Source organism: Halichoerus grypus, chromosome 1 (assembly GCF_964656455.1).
Source record: "Halichoerus grypus chromosome 1, mHalGry1.hap1.1, whole genome shotgun sequence".
In the NCBI taxonomy this organism is placed as follows: Eukaryota; Metazoa; Chordata; class Mammalia; order Carnivora; family Phocidae; genus Halichoerus; species Halichoerus grypus.
This window is the reverse complement of record NC_135712.1, coordinates 47473385-47495883: the sequence shown is the minus strand read 5'-3', so window position 1 is coordinate 47495883 and position 22499 is coordinate 47473385. Positions and strand designations below refer to the sequence as shown.

At 36.4% G+C, this 22499-nt stretch overlaps 1 protein-coding gene across 1 annotated transcript in view; it reads left to right on the top strand.

Moving 5' to 3' along the window:
- Window positions 1-22499, top strand: part of TOMM70 (translocase of outer mitochondrial membrane 70) — a 36507-nt gene that overhangs the window by 6233 nt on the left and 7775 nt on the right. Inside the window, exons 2-9 of the mRNA XM_036109697.2 lie at window positions 7896-8069; window positions 10302-10428; window positions 12012-12121; window positions 15185-15333; window positions 17015-17222; window positions 19688-19822; window positions 21034-21141; window positions 22004-22120. Coding sequence (XP_035965590.1) covers window positions 7896-8069; window positions 10302-10428; window positions 12012-12121; window positions 15185-15333; window positions 17015-17222; window positions 19688-19822; window positions 21034-21141; window positions 22004-22120 — 1128 coding nt within the window. The remainder of the gene's footprint in view (window positions 1-7895; window positions 8070-10301; window positions 10429-12011; window positions 12122-15184; window positions 15334-17014; window positions 17223-19687; window positions 19823-21033; window positions 21142-22003; window positions 22121-22499) is intronic.

Sequence of the window (22499 nt, the reverse complement as noted above, 5' to 3'; positions counted from 1 at the left end):
GTATGTATATATATATATGCCTTTGCTCCTTTGGGCCTAATAATTTTCTGGTTATTTTACAATTTACTAATCACCTAATGTACATTTTCCTGATGTGAATTGGCGTTTCAGTTTTTTAAATCAGTAGTAATTCTGTAGAGAAGCTGCCAGTCTGTTTGTTTCTTACACTGCCCCTAGTATTCCTTCAGGATAAAGACTATCCTGTTGGTCGTTGTACAGTGGAGTTACATCAAATGTGCTTTTTAACTAGGGTGCCTGAGTGGCTCAGCTGGTTAAGCGTCTGCCTTCAGCTCAAGTTATGATCCCAGGGTTCTGCAGTTGAGCCCGCATCAGGCTCCCTGCTCAGCGGGAAGCCTGCTTCTCCTTCTCCCACTCCCCCTGCTTGTGTTCCTTCTCTCGCTGTGTCTCTCTCTGTCAAATAAATGGATAAAATCTTAAAAAAAAAAAAAATTACTAAAAAAAATGTGCTTTTAACTAAAATGAATTCAGTTACAATTGCTTGGCTTAAAGAAAAAGATCTAATTGTGCTGATGATTGTCTTTTCATATAAAGACCTTTTGCCCTAGAGTCAGTACTGAGCAAGATATGATATCTGAATCTGTTTTCTTTGATTTAGTTCCAGAATGTGAATCTGAGTGTGATTCTAATGATATTCTTCATAAAACATGGATGATGATCCATGCAGTACAGCAGTATTGCTTGAATTTGAATCCTGCCTTAAGCAAATTAGTCTCTCTGGCCTTCAGTTGCTTTATATGTAAAATGAGGATAGTAATAGCACCTACCCTGCGTCCCCAGTGGAGTACTCTGTTAAAGATTCTTCAAAAGTAATTTTGACAGTTGATTTTTGCTTAATGCGTTAACTTCGGATTCCCTGTAACATTGGGCGCCAAATATTTGTTGAATTCATTTGCAGAATCACATCAAGTCATGGAGTTAACTCTCCTGGACAGTTATTATGAAGAGATGAAACTTAAAGTGTGGATGGAAAAAAACTAAGTTTTCTAGTAGACCATTTTAAATTATACTTTATGTGACATACTAGGCAGATGTAAATATCTTTTTCATAATTCATCTGTATTCTGACCAGTATTCACAGAGTTTGAATTTATGCCCATGTGTGGAAATTTAGTATATGGCTGAAGTAACGTTTAGAGTCTTGTATGTAGGTAATAGTAGTGGAAAGTTATTGGAAGGTTTTGAGCAGGGAATGACATGATACAATTTACTTGTTAAAGAGAATTTTCAGATCAATTAGAAAATAATTTGTTGTAATAAATGCAGAGAGATGCATTTCCACAGAATTTTAGTGTAAAATATTACGGAATGTTCAGAACCTTAAAAAGACTATCCAAACCAGAAGTGATTTCCAGTAAGATAAATGGCTTTATAGTCTTTTAAATCTCCCTAGTAGCTTTTAGATATGCAAATAGACCATATGAAAGATACTAGCATTTCGAGATGTTCCCATTATGTTTTAGATCTGCAGATCTTCATTTCTCATTTATAAAATATGCTTTCAAAATTGTCTTTGGGCTTCTTTTCTTTTTTTTTTTTTTTAAGATTTTTTACTTATTTATTTGAAAGAGAGAGAGTAAGAGAGAGCATGAGACGGGGGAGGGTCAGAGGGGTAAGCAGACTCTCCCCCCGAGCAGGGAGCCCGATGCGAACTCGATGTGGGACTCGATCCCTGGACTCCAGGATCATGGCCTGAGCTGAAGGCAGTCGCCCAACCAACTGAGCCACTCAGGCGCCCTGGGCTTATTTTCTAACTTCAATCTTTAATTCTGAAAGTTATTAAATAATAACTCGAGAATGTAGACTGGTGGTAGCGGGTTGGGAGTGACTGAAAAGTAGTACAAAGGATTCCTGTAGGATGGATTTAAAATCCCTCATAAAGAATTGTTAGTCGTGTGTTTTCTAATATAAACTTTTTTGTCCAGTGCATATATTTTCATTTCTGCCTGGTTTTCGCCTCAAAGCTTATGAAAATGGGTTTAGTTCCTGACACAGGAGAAGGTTGGCATTATGTTAACCAGCTTTTTGTCCTAAATTTTATCAGTAGGCTGAAATAATTTGTTTTTCTGTACTGTCCTTGTTGTAATGCTATTCTTTCTCTGCATTTTTATTAATGAAGGGAAATAGTTGGACAGAAAGTAATGGGGCAGGCAGTGAGCTTAGGGTGATAGGGATGTTAACCAAGATTGGGCTCTCCGAAAATGTAGTTTGGTTGCTTTCTGGAGTGGCAGTGGAGGAGCACTGGAGGAAAATTGTGACTTGGTGATTTGCCTGTGTAATTTGGTCCTTTTCCACAGTGTCATTCAGACCATTGTGGGGGTTGGTTTTGGTTTTGTGGGTTTTTATTGTTTGGGGGCATTGTTGTGGGGTTTTTTTGTTTGGTTGTTTTTGTTTTGTTTTTTACGGGAATAAGGAAAGGAAATTAATCAGACTCTGATTTTGGCCTTAGGAGTTAAAGAATTTTTTTTTAATTTTATTTTTAAGTAATCTCTATACCCACTGTGAGGCTCGAAATCAGAACCCCAAGATCAAGAGTCGCACGCTGTAGTGACTGAGCCAGCTAAGCACCCTGGAGTAAAAGAATTTTTAATAATTTTAAAAGGAGCTATTATAAAACTTGACCAAGTGGAGGAAAATAGCTAATTGAAAGATTCACCTGATTGGTTTTAAGTTGATTTAGAGTTTGCTGAATAAAAGTAAGAAGTGTCTATCCTAAGTAGAAGAAGGAAGCCTTGTGTACTCATTTCTCTGTTCTTTTAACTTGTCAGCCCTTGCTATGAATGCTTTTTCTGGTATTCTGTGTGATTTTATTTAGCCTTAAACTTCTAGACAGGAAAGAGTTCACTGCTGTTTCTGCTAATGAAACAAGGTCAGTACCTCTGAAACAAATAATACATTATATGTTAAAAAAAAAAAAAAAGAAAAGATAGTAGGAAGGGAAAAATGAAGGGGGGGAAATAGGAGGGGGAGACGAACCATGAGAGACTATGGACTCTGAAACAAACTGAGGGTTCTAGAGGGGAGGGGGGTGGGGGGATGGGTTAGCCTGGTGATGGGTATTAAAGAGGGCAATTGAATGGAGCACTGGGTGTTATACGCAAACAATGAATCATGGAACACTACATCAAGAACTAATGATGTAACGTATGGTGATTAACATAACATAATAAAATAAAATTAAAAAAACAAAAACAAGGTCATCACTCTGTCCAGAAATGTTTTTTATGTAATCTGCAAATTTTCTTTAAAATACTAAATAAATCTTCAGTAGGTCTATAGTCAGATATACTTCTCACATGCTTTTAATATGCCACATTGTTTTCTACATAAATAGTCCCTTGTGTTTAAGGATGTGTATTAGCCATGTTCTAAATGACTTAGAAACATTGTAAACTTTTTGCCAGAAATTGGAAGAATGTTTTTCTTGATATATAATGTCAGAAGTAACTGAGTTTCATTATTTTGAAGTTTTATTAGGCACATAAAGTGTGCCAAGTGTTCTTGGCAGATTGTTCCTTTTATCAGTATAACTGTCCTTCTGTGTTCCATCTGAGGCTTTTTAATGGTTATTTGTCTGATACTGCCTTCTTTTTCCTGGTATTTGCCTTCTGTAACTTTTTTTACATTCTTTTTGACCTGTCACTTTGTTTTAGGTCATGCCTAATAGGCAGCATAGTTTTTTAATGTGGAGATTTAACCTTTTAACATTATTGTTATTAACATGTTTAATGATCCTGCTATATGTAAGCTGCTTTTTTGTTTCTTTATCCCCTCCTTCCTACTTGTATTGATCATTTGCCCCACTTTGGGGTTTATTTTTAGTGGTAAGGAAGTTGTACCACCTCTATTTCTGTTCTTGTGTTCAATCTTAAAAGCTAGTTTGGCTAGGTATAAGATTGTAAATTCAAGATAATCTTTCGTCAGAACTTTAAGTTGTTACTTCATTGGTTTTTTTTTTAGTATCTCTTGTTTGTGACATCCTAACACCAGTTTGGTTCTTTTTCCTTTGTGGATCCTCTGTTTTTTCAGCCTAAAACCTTTCAGGATTTTTGTTGGAAGATTTCACTCTGATGTGTCTGAAAATGTGTCATTTCAGCTCCAGGAATTTTTCTAATATTTCCTTAAACACACCTTTCTGTGCCTCGCTTTCTAAACTCCAGATAGGGCGCCTGGGTGGCTCAGTTGGTTAAGCGACTGCCTTCGGCTCAGGTCATGATCCTGGAGTCCCTGGATCGAGTCCCACATCGGGCTCCCTGCTCGGCAGGGAGTCTGCTTCTCCCTCTGACCCTCCCCCCTCTCATGTGCTCTCATTCTCTCTCTCTCAAATAAATAAATAAAATCTTTAAAAAAAAAAAAACCATTTAAAAATAAATAAATAAATAAACTCCAGATAGATACATGTTGGAACATCTGGATTTATACTCCATGTCATTTAACTTTTCTTCCAGACTTTTCACCTCCCTATCCTCTGTTTTCATTGCATTCTGGCAGATAGCCTTGGCTCTACCTTCTACTTGTTAATTTGCTCCTCAGTTATGCCCATTCTAATATGCAGTCCCAGGCCATCTATTGAGTTGATTGAAATAATCCTTTTTAACTTTCAAGATGTCTAATTGGTGCTCTGTAAAAGCAGACTCTTTCTTTTTTTATTTTATTTTTAGAGGGAGAAAGAGAGTCTTAAGCAGGCTCCACACCCAGCACAGAGCCCAACTTGGGGCTTGATCTCACTACCCTGAGATCATGACCTGAGCCGAAAACAAGAGTCAAGCACTTAACTGACTGAGCCACCCAGGCACCTCAAAAGCAGCCTCTTTTTTAAATGTGATAGCCTCTTATTCCACTGATGTTAAAGTTTCTGTTCGCTTGGTTTATACTGCTTTTCTCAAATACTAGTTTCTATTTGAGTTGGGTGCCTCTCTCTCATGTTAGCAGTACTCGGCAGTGTGGTCTCTTGAAAGACAGACCAGGTATGCCTGTCACTTGTCTCTTGGGTTTAGTCGATCTTTACTCCTTCTGGATGACAGAGCCCTACTCCAGTGTGCCTTCTGCTTGTCTCAGTGGAGTGGGAGGACTGTTGAGGTTGCTTCAAATGCAGTTCTCCAGCAATCAGCTTGATAGTTGCCCTCCTATAGTCCACAGCCACATAAGAGATTCCTGGTTGTCTACTATGGATGTTTTGTGCCAAGAATTTTCACTGTCAAAGCTTTTGGAAGATGATTAAGGCTTTGGACAAATGGTAGAATTTATATTCATCTTTTAATTTATTTGTGGTTTATTTGGCTCTTTTCATCCTCCTACATCCTAGTTTTAAAATACGTTCCTTATTGACACTAGCTGGCTTAAACTGTTTAATATTCTAAACTTAGGAGGTGCCTGCCTGGCTTAGTCTGTAGAGCATGTGGCTCTTGATCTCAGGGGTCATGAATTCAAGCCCCATATTGGGTGTCGGGCCTACTTTAAAAAAATGTATTAATATATCTGAACTTAGATAAATGCAGTTTCCAACAAATCTTTGCACACTATACTTTTAAAAAATAACTATAGGGGCGCCTGGGTGGCTCAGTCATTAAGTGTCTGCCTTTGGCTTAGGTCATGATCCCGGGGTCCTGGGATCGAGCCCCGCATCGAGCTCCCTGCTCCATGGGAAGCCTCCTTCTCCCTCTCCCACTTCCCCTGCTCGTGTTCCGTCTCTCGCTGTGTCTCCCTCTGTCAAATAAATAAATAAAATCTTTTTAAAAAAATAACTATAGTTGTACTCAGACTAAAGGAGAAGGGGAACAAAAGGTAGATGGGGGGAAAAGCAGCAAAGAAAAATGAAGCCAGAGTAAGGGATAAAAGAGCAGATAGAAAAAAAGGTTGCTATTTCATTTTCTGTTTGTGAATGAGATGCCCTAGGCCCTAAGCAACTTGGCTTTCACAGTTCCTATCAAGTTATTTATAAGGGCAGCTACTTTTGCTTTTGCTTTGTCAGTGCTTACCTGTTGAAGACCTATAGATTCTTTCATAATCACATGTTTGTTAAAGTTGGATGATGCTGACAAAGTTTTGGGTAAAGACGTGCCACAAAGCTCTTGGACTTAGTAGCTAGAACCTGGATAACTGGAATTGTCTCCAGAATGCTTCCCAAATGTTGACTGAGGTATTCACAGCTGTCCTTGGTGGTAACCACCAACTCTTCCATATTGTACACATGAAGGATGTGCGTTGGGTCCCCCAGGAAGATTCTGAGACAAAGATGGGAGTACAAAAAATGTACTGATGAACAAACAACAGATTTGGGATAATAATTATAATTAAAACACTAGCAAAGTGTTTCTAGTATCTGTTCTACACTGTTGACAAACAGCCTAAAAGAAAAATAGCAACACAATTACTGGGTATTTACCCCGAAGATACAAATATAGTGATCCGAAGGGGCACATGCACCCCAATGTTTATAGCAGCAATGTCCACAATAGCCAAACTGTGGAAAGAGCCTAGATGTCCATCAACAGATGAATGGATAAAGAAGATGTGGTATATATATACAATGGAATATTATGCAGCCATCAAAAAATGAAATCTTGCTATTTGCAACAAAGTGGATGGACCTAGAGGGTATTACACTAAGCGAAATAAGTCAATCAGAGAAAGACAAGTATCATGTGATCTCACTGATATGAGGAATTTCAGAAACAAGGCAGAGGACCATAGGGGGAGGGAGGGAAAAATGAAACAAGACAAAACCAGAGGGGGAGACAAAACATAAGAGACTCTTAATCTCAGGAAACAAACTGAGGGTTGCTGGAGTGGAGGGGGGTGGGAGGGATGGGGTGGCTGGGTGATGGACATTGGGGAGGGTAGGTACTATGGTGAGCACTGTGAATTGTGTAAGACTGATGAATCACAGACCTGTACCCCTGAAACAAATAATACATTATATGTTAATAAAAAAAATTAAAAAGAAAAATAGCAACACACATGAATAAATCATTTTCAGAATAAGAAAGCTGTACGGTCAATAAACATGAAAAGATTTTCAGATTCATTAATAATGAGGAAAATGCAAATCAAAATAATACTGGAATATTACTTTAGATCATGGTTTTCCAATGAACTTGGACACTACTGACATTTTGGATCTGATAATTCTTTGTGTTGGGGGGCTGTCCTGTACATTGCAGAATGTTTAGCAGCATCCCTGGTGTCTACCCACCAGGTTAACAATAGCAGCTACTCACCCCTGCCTCCTATGGTTGGATGATCAGAAATTGTGAAATGTGTCCTAACCAGTAAAATGACCCCCTGATTGAGAACCCATTAGACTGGCAAAAATTAGCTATCACAACTCTTGCTGGCAGGAATGGCAGGAAAGTGGATCTTTACATTTAAAGTACTATAGCAATTTTTTTGAAATAAAAAATACATAAATTGTGGAATTTAAGAAAGAACACAGATGAACAAATGGGAAAGGGAAAAAGAAAAGAAAGGAGAGAGGGAAACAAGCCATAAGAGACTCTTAACGATAGAGAACAAACAGGGTTGATGGAGGGATGTTAAGGGGATGATAGGCTAAACGGGTGATGGGTATTAAGGAGGGCACTTGTGATGAGCACTGGGTATTGTATGTAAATGTTGAATCACTGAATTCTCGAAAAACCAGTTGCACTGTATGTTAACTAAAATAAAAACTTGTAATATGAAAAAAAAATACATAAACCTTTGGCTTAGCAATCCTACTACTGAGACTTTATCCCATGAAGATACCTATATGAAGCGACTTACATTATAAACAGCCACTCTACCTCCCCATTTTTCTTCTGTCAGTTTATCACTGTTTAATCACTGATCTGAATCTATTCCTGAGTATTGGTAAGTGTTATTTCCTCTCATTTTAGAACTCTCTTGATAGAGCCCAAGCAGCCAAGAACAAAGGCAACAAATACTTTAAAGCAGGAAAATATGAACAAGCTATTCAGTGCTATACTGAGGCGATCAGTTTGTGCCCTATAGAGAAGAATGCTGACCTTTCCACATTTTATCAAAACAGAGCTGCTGCCTTTGAACAGTTGGTATGTATCTTAGGTGTTTTTTTTCTTCTTTTTGTTTTCTTTATTTGCATAGTGTTTCAGTTAATACCACCCAAATCTAATTAATTTTCTGAACAATTTCAATTATTTTGAAATTACAGACTTTTGTTTTCATATCCTTTAATTACATAACTTTCTTAAGAACAGATTTTAGGTTTGCTGGTTACAAATATAACTATATATCAGATTTTATAAAATTAGATAATACAGGAAGCCACAGTTTCTGGTGAACCCATCCTTCTCAACAGTTTGAGGCTATTCAACTTTTTGTCTCCATATGTGGGGTGGGGGGGAGACCACATATTGTTGTAACATATTCTTTCAGTTGCCACTGTGTCTTGTGCAGTTTTTATTCGCACATGCAAATTTGTCATTCTTTCTGAAATGCTATATATAGTAGTAGCTGTTGTATAGATGGATACTGAGAACAGCTTCCTATTGATGAACATTTGGATTGTTTCCTATTTTACCTATTGCATTCAATGTTTGAGTAAATATTTTCATAAGTATTTTTTTTGCATACTTTTGGGAGGATAAAATTCAAGAATAAAATTCTAGAAATGGAAATATAAAGAAATTGTATCAATACCTACTCCAAACAATAATATATGAATATGCTTGTTTTCTATCGTTCTCACTGACTTATATTATCAGTCTTAATAATATTTGCCATTTTGGTAGGAGAAAAATACTGTCTCTCATTGTTTTAATTTACACTTTTTAAGATGTAGCTAAAGTTGACCGTCCTTTTCTGTGGTTATTGGGCAATTGTATTCTCCGCATTTATTTGTTCAAATTTTATGGACCATCTCCTATACGGAAGGTTACTATAGTATGAGCTGGGTTTATAAAAGCAAATAGTTATGCATAGAGTTCAAGGATAGCTAAACAACAAACTACTAAATGACATCTTCATAAATGCTTTAAAGAATTAACCTGATCTATAACAGAGGAATGACTGGAGGTGGGGCTGGTACAAACAGTAGAGAAGACGGTGTTAAAAATAGAGGAAACCATATGTGTAATTGATCTGAGGCAGGAAAAGAGTTTGGTGTGATTATAAAGGATCCTGGAGTATAGAGATTCAACTGGAGAGGTAGCAGAGGGCAGATGAGACAAAGCCTTGCAAAGGTAAGGAAATTGGATTTGATTCTGAGTGTAATGGGAAATACTTAAGGATATTAAGTAGGGCAGGAACATCCTCTAAAATTGCTTTCAATGTTCTGTCAAGAATATATTAAAGGGAGGCAAGAGTGGAGACAGGGAGACCAAATAAGGATGCTGTTGTAGTAGCCTAGGTAAAACATGAAAGAAAGCTGAGACCAACAACTTGCTGTTGTATTGGATGTGAAGGATAAAGAAAAGCAGGAATGTTAATAACGGTAGAATGGGCAAGGAGTGAGACAGCTAAGTAGAAGTTGAATTAGAAATGTCTCTATTTTAAGGAGAGTGGTTTGGGCTAAAGAGACCAATCTGAGAGCCATCTAATTTTAGATTTTATATAATGCCAGGACAATAGATGTAATCACCTAGGGAGAGAGAGTAGAGATGAGGCCGAGAGTGTTCCACTTGTAGGACTCAGGTGGAGGGGAAGAATTTAGCAAAGGAAACTGAGAAGGAGCCCACATTGAGGTAGGCAGAAATCAAGTAGAGTGGCTGTTCTTTGGAGGTTTGGCAATAAAGAGGAGCTGAGAAATGGGGTAGTAGCTGCAGGGAATTATGGAATCAAAGGATTTTTAAAAGTTGGAAAATACTAGAGTGAGTGTTTTTATGCTCATGGGAATGCTTCAGTAGAGATGGAGATTGATGCAGAGGAGAAATAGCTAACAGAGTGAAGTCCTTGAAGTGGGGACAGTATGGATCCAGATCACAAGTAGAGGGGTAGCCTTTGATGAAGAGGGGCACTTCCTCACTTTTAACAGCAGGGAAGGAAATGATATGAGCACAGAGATACAGGTAGGTTTGTAGATTTTGTGGTAGAAAGATCGCCTAAGTAGGTCCTTTGCCTGTTTTTGAAAATCAGGTTGCTTTTCTTTATTACAAGTATTTATATGAGCTGTTATAATATATTGTGGATATTAACTCTTTATGTATTGGGAATATATTTTTGTGTGTTATGGGACTCTTAATACTCAGCCTGTTAAGTTTCCAAAACTGATTTCTCTTGAACAGTGCTTCCTTTAGTGTGACTTTTTTTAATACTTTCAATTACAGCAAAAATGGAAAGAGGTGGCACAAGATTGTACAAAGGCTGTTGAACTTAATCCCAAATATGTGAAAGCTCTCTTTAGACGTGCAAAAGCCCACGAGAAGCTAGACAATAAGAAGGAATGTTTAGAAGGTGAGGGTATTTTTGTGTTTACATAATGAAAATTACTAAAGGCTTTATAGTCATTGGTAAATTTATATGAAACTCTGCTTGTGAGTAGAGAAATCACTTGTATTTAAAAGTTAGATTCTTCCCCACCTGAGAATTTGTTTTCTAGTTTAAATTGAGATTGCTGATACTTGAGTATTGTCTCTCTTCTCAGTTATGGAATTAAGTTAGTATTAAGATTTGAAGTTTACATCCCATACATTTTTAACTTGGCAATTAATGAGCCTCAGTGTAATTCCATGAATAAGAAATCAGAAAATAAGTTTTAGGTAAGTGATAGTGTTGCTAAGAATCTACATATTTTCAGTGATTATCCTAAATAAATATGAAATAATTTTAAGATGAATCATTAAAGAAAACATTTGGTTTTTGCTCTTGATATTTTCAAACATGATTTTATACCTCATTGGAAATTATGTAGTTGGTACAAAGCATCAAGTGAATTTGCCGTTCTCAGTGAGTACTGCAAATATTCTGCGGCCTCTAATTGGCCATATTTGCTTCCAAAACTTCAATTAGAATATATAGACCACTGGCTTTTAAAGTATGTTTTTGTAGGTGACATGGCGCTAAACCAAAGTGTGATTTAGACAAGCTAACTCTGCTAAAATCAATAATCAGATTTTGCCATATTTATTAAGTAACATTATTTAAAAGGAAAAAGCCATTTTATTTTTAAAATCTGGATTACCAAGTGAGGATGGTTTAGAGAATGGTTTTTTGAAGTTTTGTGGTGTCGTGTATTTTGGTTGTGGGTGGAAGGACGGTTGCTTTGGAAAAGAATTCTGAGTTTTCAGCCAGCCCTTGAAGTTACTAACAGTTAATAATTGGTAGAAAGGAGGTTAAGCGGATTTTAGATAGGAGGAATGGGATGGGAAAAAGACATTGATATTGGCATTAGCCAGGTTATCAGAGGAACACACAGCCAATTGACTTGTTTGGAGGATTTGGAATTTTGAGAAACTGAATTCAGAAAGAGTGGGAACAGCTAGTGTTTGAGTATTCTGAAAGGTTGAGAGTTTAAGGAACCACTGATCTTTTAAATGTGAAACCACCTTATCTTGAGCTGTGGCATAACCAGATGAAAATGGTATTTTGCAGCAGATTTAATTGAGAACTCTTGGCCAGATGGCTTTGGACACAAGGAATAACTCTGAGGCCTATAAAAAGAATCAGACATGAGAGAGCCACATTTCACTGATTTGGCCTCTAGGTACTGGCCAGAAGAGAATCTTCCTGGATTCCTTGTTTATTTACTATGTAGAATGTGAGAGTGGTGAGAAACATCACAAACCATGCAGTATAGTCCCTTGGATTTCACAGGTGAGGAAAGTGAATAACCAGAGAAGTGGAATTTCTGAGCTTTGAGTTTGGTTATAGAGTATATAAAACTAAATGTTGAACAGAATCAATTTATTGGAAATGAAATTGATAGCTACATCAGGCTATCAGTTTGGCTTGGCTTTCTGTGGTAACACTGTGCCCATTTGATGCTGCTGATCATCTTTGCAATAATTTTATACTTTTATTTTTTCCATCATTTCTAGATGTCACTGCTGTGTGTATACTAGAAGGGTTCCAAAATCAACAAAGCATGCTGTTAGCTGATAAGGTTCTTAAACTTCTTGGAAAAGAGAAAGCCAAAGAAAAATACAAGGTAAGTCTGAGTTGGTCAGTAGAGGGAATATACATTATGAAGGGTCATTTTTAATTTACACTGCTTAAACTTGGATGTGATAGTAATGGTAACTGAAATTAGATCTGGATTATAGTCTTTTCCTGTGATCTTAGGCTTTTGTGGCTTATCTTTTCAAAATAAGAATGTAGGCTATATCCAATATGGTATCTGGAGAATACTGAAAGAATTCATCTATATTAGGGGTCACCAAACAAGGCCTATGGGCCACATCCACTCTGCCACCTGTTTGTGTAAGTAATGTTTTACTGGAACACTGCCCTCAGACATTGTTTTTAAAAAGGCTGCTTTTTAAGCTAAAACAGCAGAGTGGAGTGGTTGTGACAGAGACTGTATGGCCTGCAAAGCCTAAAATACTTATTATCTGGTCTTTTACAGGAAAAATTTGCCAACTCCTGTCTATATCATTAAAGTTTTTAAAGATATAAAATATAAATTGGCACTGGTTTTAGGCAGTCTGTAACAGATGACTTAACTCAAGAAACATTTATTGAACAAAGCAATTTTAGAAGGGTGGGTAGATATGGTCCTTGCCCTTACAGAATTACAATTTAGTGAGAGAGACCATTAGTAAGTGTAAAAGGCATGATATGGTGAAGTGTCATGGAGGGATATAAGTAGATGCCATGGGACTACCACAGGCATCACTAAATTTCACTGGAGATTTTTTGCTAAACTTCAGGAATGTCAAGTCAATTGTTCCTTTTTTCTTTAAGAATAACTTTTCTCTTAAATTGATTTTAATAAGCTGTGTGTTTTTTTAATTTTGCGCTCCTGAATATTCACTGAGTTAAACAGTTAAAACGGGTTTCTTCACTGCAGGACTTTCATGTGCTAGGATATATTGTGAATCTCCAAGAGGAATGTAGCTGTAGTTGTTCTCAGTCTCTTTAAACTCTGGAACCCTTTTTTCCCTTGATCATTTCCTAGAACAGGGGTTCCTCAAAACACTGTAAGTACCATGTAATAGTCTCACAACCTCAAAGGAGCCTCGTTTCCTTGTGTATATTTATATGATGTTATTGTTGAGTGATTATACTGGTTGGACTTCCGGGGTGGTAAGAAAAATATAAGATAACCTACATTTACATAGGTTCCAAATCAGTTTCCACTTATATTTTCTTTTTTTTTTTTAAGTTTTTATTTGTTTAAGTAATCTTTCCACCCAACATGGGGCTCGAACTCACAACCCCAATCAAGAGACACATGTTCTTCCAACTGAGCCAGCCACATGCCCCTCCACTTATATTTTCTAATCTGTTTGTATGCCAGCTTTGTGGCACAAAATCACAAAATACTTTTTTACATTATTGTTTTTATTTTTACAAGAACCCTGTAAGATAAATAAGGCAAGTATTTTTATTGCCATTTCGGAGATGAGAAAACTGAAAATGACGTGTACAAGGTCACATGGCTAATAAATGGCAGAGCTAGAATTTGTATCTTGTTCCTTTGATACTTAAGTCCATTACTTACATTGTTTTCATTTTAAATTTGTAATTCTCTGTGGAAGGCAGGGAGGTGCCTTTTCCAAGCTGAAATAGTAAACTAAAAGACATTAATGATTTACTTAGCCTTCAGTGACTGCTATTTAAAGTGGAAAATGATTGCCACTGTATATTCCTATGCAGAGTCTTTAGTGAAATACTGAAGTTAAGCAGACTTTTTACTTGATGGGTGACCATTTGATTTAAAATATTAACTTGTATAATCCTAAATTAAGACATGGAATCTCTTCCAAAAAAATAAGGGTTTCCCCTTAGATTTCCTGTTGTTGTCTTCTTTCCCAATCTCATCTATCCTAGATTAGGTCATTTACTTACAAAGCCAAATTCCCTTTTTTTACCCCTCCTTCAAATACAAAGGCATTAAATCTACCAAAATAACAGAAATGGTATTTGTTACGCATACAATCTAAAATATCATATTTCAATTTAAAAATCTTTTGGTTAAATTTTTAAGCTAAAGGATCCAAAATATATGATAAGAGCCTTATGGCCATGTTATTCCCTCTACCCTCTTTAAAACTTTATCCTAATCAGACTAAAAGGAGAAATAAAATACTTCTATAATTATGAATCAGATTGCCATGTCAAAAGTGGTAATTTAAATAAGAAATATGATTTCATTCAGACTTTCAGTGGCATTTACTATAATGGAGATCTTCAGATGCAATACAATTAGAGGACAGATGAAAGCCCGTGGTAAATGGACTTAACGTTACAGCACCTGTGTAAGATGTGGTCTTGAATGGTTAATTAAGATGCTGATCTTCTAGGACAGAGACCAGAGGGAGATAATTTTTATTTTTTTATTACATTTTTAAGATTTGATTTTTAAGTAATCTCTGCACCCAGTGTGGGACTCAAACTTATAACCCCAAGACCAAGAGTTACACACTGTACTGACTGAGCCAGCCAGGCGTACCAGGAGATAATTTTTAACTCATCAGCTATTTGCCTCCTGTGTTACACATTTCACCTTTTTAACTTTTAGTGAGTAGTAGGGGTTCTTGATCCTTTACATCTTTGGAGAGGGGAAGTGTCATTTAATATTTATTTATTTATTCCTTTATTTATTTATTTATTTGAGAGAGCTTGAGTGCACATACATGTGTGTGTGTGTGTGTGTGTGTGTGTCAGGGGAGGGGGAGGGGCAGAGGGAGAAGGAAAGAGAGTCTTAAGCAGACTCTACACTCAGCTCAGAGTCCAATGTGGGGCTCGATCTCATGACCCTGCGATTATGACCTGAGCCAAAACCAAGAGTCAGATGCCTAGCCAACTGCACCACCCAGGAGTCCCAGGGAGGTGTCATTTAAAGCCTGCTTTGAACAGCTGGGATGGGTAACTCTACCTATTCCACTATCTCTTGTCCTGTCCTGTGGTTTGGAGCCTAATAGTCTTCAGTTGTTTGAGAATGAGATTCCAGTTTTTACAGCAGTCATTCTCACTGTTGTACAAATGTACCTGCTTCTTTGGTCAGTGTTTTCTCATTTTGATATATTTAAACATGATTAAATTTCAGAATCGTGAACCTCTGATGCCATCTCCCCAGTTTATCAAATCTTACTTCAGTTCTTTCACGGATGATATAATTTCTCAGCCCATGCTTAAAGGAGAGAAGTCTGATGAAGATAAAGACAAAGAAGGAGAGGCTTCAGAAGTTAAAGAAAAGTAAGTGTATCAAGCATAATATCTATATAGTCCTACATGATATTCTCAAGAGGATTCCCAGTGAGTAGAGTGGTTGACTATATTGGAACAGGGGCACTAACTTGAAAAGTATCATGTAGCTCAACATCCAAATGTTTTAGTGCAGGGAGGTTTATAAACTATGAGGTGCTTAGGAGTGCCCTGAAGAGTGACTTTCTTCAGAGTTTTTTCTTTGTTTTCTGCTTGCCTACCCATTCTTTGGGCTTCTTGTGTTTGTTCCTATAGAGAATTGAAACCAAAGTACAAAATGCTATGTTTACAACTGGAGATCAAGTGATGTGATGTGGTATGTAAGTCACCTAGTCTGCTTATCCATTTATATTGTGTTTTGGTATTAAAACTAGCTCTCCTTTCTAAGAGAAGGTTCACTATTACTACCAACATGCCATTTTTTAATGAGTTCTGGAAAAATGGGAGTATTGTTCCTGTAGCAAAGCATAGTTTTGCATCTATAGCATATTGGAAAGTTTGAGGAAAGATTGCTTTTGATTTGTATCTCCTAATTTTTCAACCATTGTTGGCCACCTTTTAAGGGAAGATACCATGCATAATTGTACCAAGATATTCAAATTTTAGTTAGTTGATACACAGTCTTTTCAGAAAATGTAGTTGAGAAGTAAATGTTTAAGATAATGCCAGTAATTTCCTCTTCAGGTTAGGGAATAGTCCTTGCTAGAAAAACTACAATGAAGTTAAAATGCAGGGAATATTAGAATGTAATTATTAATTAAGATAAATTAAGAGAGTTCATAAGATTTTGACTGATACAGCCTAAGTTACTTGCCAGTTTTCTGTACTCAGGATATATAACAAATGAAATGAGAAAATATACTCTAACTTATGGAGCCTTATATTTGTAAGACCCCTTAGAGGTTAGCTAGTATAAATTTCCTTTTCAAGTCAAAAAAAAATCCCTTCTACAGGCATCCTCAATAAAAGTTATCATCTTAGAAGAATAATGATGTTGTGGCCACCGTATTTTAAAAAGTAGGAAAGGGTGTGTTTTTTTAATGCCCCCCCTTAATAGAAGAATCTTCCTTTAAATTTGCTTCTTTGATATTTCCACCTATTCATTCTAGGTCTGTTTATTTAGGTGAAACAACAGCTTCTGGATGAGAGCCCTTCAGATAATTCTCTGCCTCCAGTCTTGCTCTTCTGTAGTGTGTTTTCCACAACATAGAGTGTTCTTTACCAAGTACAGATTGGGTCATGTCTCTTCCCTTGGCTTCTGTCACCTAAACTTAATTATCTCTTCTCTTTTCTTTCTGTTGATCATAAAATAACTTGAGTGACATCAGTGTGCCATATGTATGAAGGTGAATAACACCAGATCCTTGTCCATGTTGCAGATCAGTCAGTCATTAGCTCATCTTTTATCACATCTAAATGCCGAAGCCTGGGCAGTAACCCTGGGTTTCTGCTGTTGACTCTGTTAACCTTTTTCCAGGACATCAAGAAAAATCCCAGTCCACACCAGGAATCCTAATCTGTTATTCCTTTCCCCACAATCCCATTCCAGTCCTACACTGGAATGTTAAGGGGAAGTGGACAGTTGCTTAACTCTAGTAATACTAAGTGTGGCAAGTTTCAGCATTTGATCCTTTCATAGTAAATAATTTCCTATGTTCATTTTTATTTTCAGTTCTGGATATTTAAGGGCCAAACAGTATATGGAAGAAGAAAACTATGATAAAATAATAAGTGAATGCTCAAAAGAAATAGATGCTCAAGGCAAATACATGGCAGAAGCATTATTACTACGAGCCACCTTCTACCTGCTTATTGGCAACGCCACTGCGGCCAAACCAGATTTAGATAAGGTCATCAGTTTGAAAGAAGCTAATGTGAAGGTACATTTTAAAATGTGTGTGTGTGTGTGTGTGTGTGTGTGTGTGTGTGTGAGAGAAAAGAATTAATTTTAAAAATGTGGCTTGTATTACAGGTTTTGCCAAGTTTTTCACATTGCAGTTGCCATTTTCCAAAAGACTGTTTTTATTTTGGAAGCAACTACACCTAATGATGATTTGGTGCAGTGAAACTGAAATGTAAATATCAGTGATGTTTATCTTTAGCCAGAAAAGGAATTTTTGTCTTTTTTCTATGGCATCTGGTAACTTCAGCTTCCTTTTAAAGCCACTGCCTACTGTATTAGACTATATTTAGATTGGGGGAAGGGTGATACAGTAATGCTATAGGTAGTACTGTAAATAACATGCAATAGGTAGTACAAGATTATAAAATACATTTAATAAAATAAACACATTTAATAATTTGAAAGATTTTATGTTACATGAATTAAAAAACGGGTTCTAAAAATATGATATAGATATATACTGAAATATACCAAAAGTTTCTATAGTTGTGTGGTTGGAACAGCTTTTTAGGTGTACATAATTATTTTCATAATTAAGATTTAGGGGGATCTGAATATATGAGCCTTCTACTCAGTGTTTTAATAAGACAGAGCTTAGCTACCAATTAACTTACTAGTTAACATTGTGATTTTGGTTTTTGTTTCCCTATGGCTAATGATGCTGAACATCTTTGCATATTCTTATTGGCCATTTGTATATATTCTTCAGAGAAAGTCTATTCAGATCTTTGACATATTTTTAAATTGGGTTCTGTTGTTGAGTTCTGTATATATCCTGGATAAAAGCACCTTATCGGATACATGATTTGTATGCCTTACTAGTTAACATCTCTGTGGCCTGTTTCCTCACTGAATTAAGTGAATTCTCGCTTTTTTCACCTCCAAATGAATCATTCATGTATTTTGTGGAAAAGTTGTTTTCAAGGCCTAAGTATTTGTTAATAAACTATCTTAACCTCTTGTAAACAAAAGGTGTTATGACTGTTAAAAGTTCCTTTCAAAATGAGGTTTTCAAATTGAAGATACGCTCGTAATACAATTTTTAATTTTATTTCCTACTGATTACAAATATGTTCTGTTTTTGTTATAATTGTGGGGGCATTCTTACTTGTTTCATTGAAAGAAAATTTACATGTACTTTTGCTCAAAAAATTTTTTTGGAGAAGAAACCTATTTCTTGCTTTCATGACCATGACTTTTTGTTTTAATGGCAAGTAATAATGATGGCTATCATATGCCCTGTACAAAAATTAACTCAAAATGGATGAGAAACCTAAATGTAAGAGTTCAAACTATAAAACTCTTGGAAGAAAACCTAGAAGGAAATCTTCTTTACCTTGGATTAGGCAGTGATTCTTTAGATATGGCAACAGTACGAAAATCATCAAAACTAAAAACGTTTGTAATTAAAAGGACGCCATCAAGAAAGAGAAGCCACACGCCACAGAATGGGAGAAGATATTCATAAATCATGTATCCGATAAGGTGCTTTTATCCAGGATATATACAGAACTCAATAATAGAACCCAATTTAAAAATAGGTCAAAGATCTGAATAGACTTTCTCCAAAGAATATATACAAATGGCCAATAAGAATATGAAAAGATGTTCAATATCATTAGCCATAGGGAAATGAAAACCAAAATCACAATGAGGTATCACTTTATACCCACCAAGATGGCTATAATCATAAAGATGGACAATTAAAAAAGTATTGGTGAGGATATGGAGAAATTGGAAGTCTCACATATTACTGGTAGAAATGTAAAATGATAAAGTCCCTTTGGAAATTAGTTTGGGAGTTCCTCAAAAAGTTAAATATATTGAGTTACCATATGACCCAGCAGCTCCCCTCTAAAGTATATACCCAAGAGAACTGAATATATATATCAACACAGAAACTTGTACATGAATGTTCATAGCAGTGTTATTCATAATAGCCAAAAAGTGGAAGCAACTCAGATGTTCCTCAACTGATGAACAGATAAATTGTGGTATATCTGTACAATAGAATGATTATTCAGCCATAGAGAAGAATGAAGTATTGACACATGGTATGACATAGATGAACCTTGAAAACCTTATGTTAAATGAAGGAAGCTAGACACAAAAAGGCCACATCATGTCCGGTTCCATTTCTATGAAAAGTTCAGAACATACAAATCTGTAGAAATAGAAAGTAGAGTGATGGTTTCCAGGGGCTGCGGATTAGGGAGGAAATGGGAAATGACTGCTAATGTGTATGAGGTTTCTTTTGGGGGTGATGGAAGTGTTTGGAATTAGTGGTGATGGTTGCACAGTTCTGTGAATATATTAAAAACAACTTGTGCACTTTTAAAGGATGAGCTTTTGGTGTGTGAATTAGACTTCAATAAAGCTGTTATTTTTTTTAAAAAACTGAATTCTAGTCATGACAAACCTTTTCTCATTTTGGTTCTGTAGCTTCGAGCAAATGCTCTCATCAAAAGAGGCAGCATGTACATGCAGCAGCAGCAGCCTCTGCTGTCTACTCAGGATTTTAACATGGCTGCTGACATTGACCCTCAGAATGCAGATGTTTATCACCACCGAGGACAGGTAAATTTATTTTCGTATCAAGAGTTCTGACCTTTGGATTGAGGAATATGGTACCATTTTTGAGAATGTTGTCACAGGTTTCCTTGTATCACTTCTGATAGCTGTGAACAAAGTATAGTTTTATAGTTTGGGTTGGCATTTATTCAGTCCCATCTTAAATATTTGTCCTTTGAGTTTTGGTATTTGCTGATAAAAAAAAAAAGAAGACGCCTACAAATGTTGGCTTGCCTGTTCAAGTTTGGTTTTCAGGTGTTTCTGGCTCCTAGATTTTCAGTGACATTGAAACATTTATTGGACATTTTGAGTTAATGCTAGAATCAACAAGGTGATTTCTGTGGGCTTCTTGGTGTAAGGAAATTTTGTCCTGGACTATCCAGATAGTACCAAAAAAATCTCTTCTGAATGGAGTTTTCTAATAAGCATGTTTGATTTTTAGTAAAGATACGTAGTGACAAAAGCCATTCCCAGTTTCATCCTCATCTGGGTAACACATGGCTTTATTATCTGTTTAACATGGATGGCTTCTTGAAATGCATTAGGGTGGAATGTATAGGCTATCCATAGAATAACAGAAAAGCAGCTGCCTTTGGCTCAGGTCATGATCCCAGGGTCCTGGGATTGAGTCCCATATCGGGCTCCCTGCTCAGCAGGGAGTCTGCTTCTCCCTCTGCCCCTCCCCCCTACTCATGCTCCCTGTCTCTCTCAAATAAATAAAAAAATCTTTAAAAAAAAAAGAAAGAAAGAAAGGTAATTACTGATGTCTGATCCGCTTTGAAATTTTAAAGTACAGAGATGTTCAGTTTTCTAGGAGAACAGGTTTCTTGCTTAAGAGTGACCAAAACTGCAGTACAAAAATGGTGGGTTTCTAATGGTGTTTTTGTTTTTTGTTTTTTTTGTTTTTTTGGTGGACAGCAAAGCAAGGTTTATTGAGCGATAGCAAAGTGATCCTACAAAGCTCCCAAGGAGGGAGGGGACCCAAGAGGGTTCCCCTCTAATAGTGCTTTAGAAAAAATTGGTTAATAGTTTTAGAATCTTTCCTTTAAATGATAGGATTTTCTAGTTCACTGTTCCTAGAAAGTAATTCTGTATTGAATACTACATGCATAGCATGATGCTAAACTGTGATAAGAGACACTGTACTCAACTGGTGCACCTATTATTTTGAATTGTGTATATTTGTGTGTGTGTTTTTGTTTTTGTTTTTTTCTTAGCTGAAAATACTGCTTGATCAAGTTGAAGAAGCAGTGGCAGATTTTGATGAATGTATTAGATTAAGACCTGAGTCAGCTCTGGCACAAGCTCAGAAATGTTTTGCATTGGTAGGTTCTACTTTATTTTTGTGTTTTCCTAAACATCATTTGTATTTCCCATTGTTAACAAAAATAAGTACCTCATTGTCTACAAAACCATCATATCTTTTTTCTCCCAAAGGATGACTACAAGGGAAAAATGTGTTTAGGGTAATAGAAGTGTATTTGCTAAATGAGGAATTGCTTCTGTATTCCTCTGGATGTTTTATTTGAGTTCATCTTGGTAGATGTTTCTCCCTTATTTCATGCTCCCCTAAACAGCACTGTTCTCCCTGCTTTTCTACCATAAGCTAGCACAAAAAAACAAAAGCATTTTGAGGAAATACTCTTCAATCATACCACATAACTGCTCTCTCATCTCACCTTATTAATATTCAGAAACACAAAGCTGAAAATCAGGTAAAATAAGTTCATTTTTAGTGAAATGAGGTACTTCCAGTTAACCCTATAGCCTGAGTCCTAAAAGACTTTTTAAAGAAATTGGTCACGAGCACATTTATATTATGGATGAAAAATGTTATTAGGTGAAGCTTAATAGTAACTTTGGTAAAGTGGTAATAAATTATATTAGATTTAAAACTCCCCCATTTATATGCAAAGTTAACTTCTTACAAGTTAGTATGCCTTCTTCTAGATTATTGAACATCTTGAAATTGTATAATGGCAATGAAGTCATAGTTGTACATAGCCTATGGATCCCTGCTCCGGAGATATTTCCTTGGAACCCTTTTAGATGCAGCAAATTAGGTTAGCAAATCACCTGCTTTTCTGGAAATACTTATGTTATTTTGTGTGACTTTTGTAATATGTTAAATTCCATGAGTTTTTGAGTTCTTGATTTGACAGGCCTGTTTTGATTTTTTTTAAACAGTATCGCCAGGCATATACAGGAAACAATTCTTCACAAATCCAAGCAGCTATGAAAGGTTTTGAAGAGGTCATAAAGAAATTTCCAAGGTGTGCTGAAGGCTATGCACTATATGCTCAGGTAAATGTGATTTTTCCTATTTTTTCAGTTGGCAGTCCTTTTTTTTTTTTAAGATTTTATTTTCTTTTTTAGAGGTGGGGGAGGAGCAGAGGGAGAGGGAGGAGAGAGAGAATCTCAAGCAGGTTCTATGCCCAGGAGAGCCCGATGCAGGGCTTGATCTCACAACCCTGAGATCATGACCTGAGCCAAAATCAAGAGTTGGATGCTTCGCCGTCTGAGCCACGCAGGCACCCCTTAAAGATTTCATTTTGAAGTAATCTCTATACCCAGCATGGGGCTCGAACTCACAACCCCAAGATCAAGAGTTGTGTGCTCCACTGAATGAGCCAGCCAGGGCCCCAGTTTCCAGTCCTTTTAAAGAACTGCATTTGTATGCTGA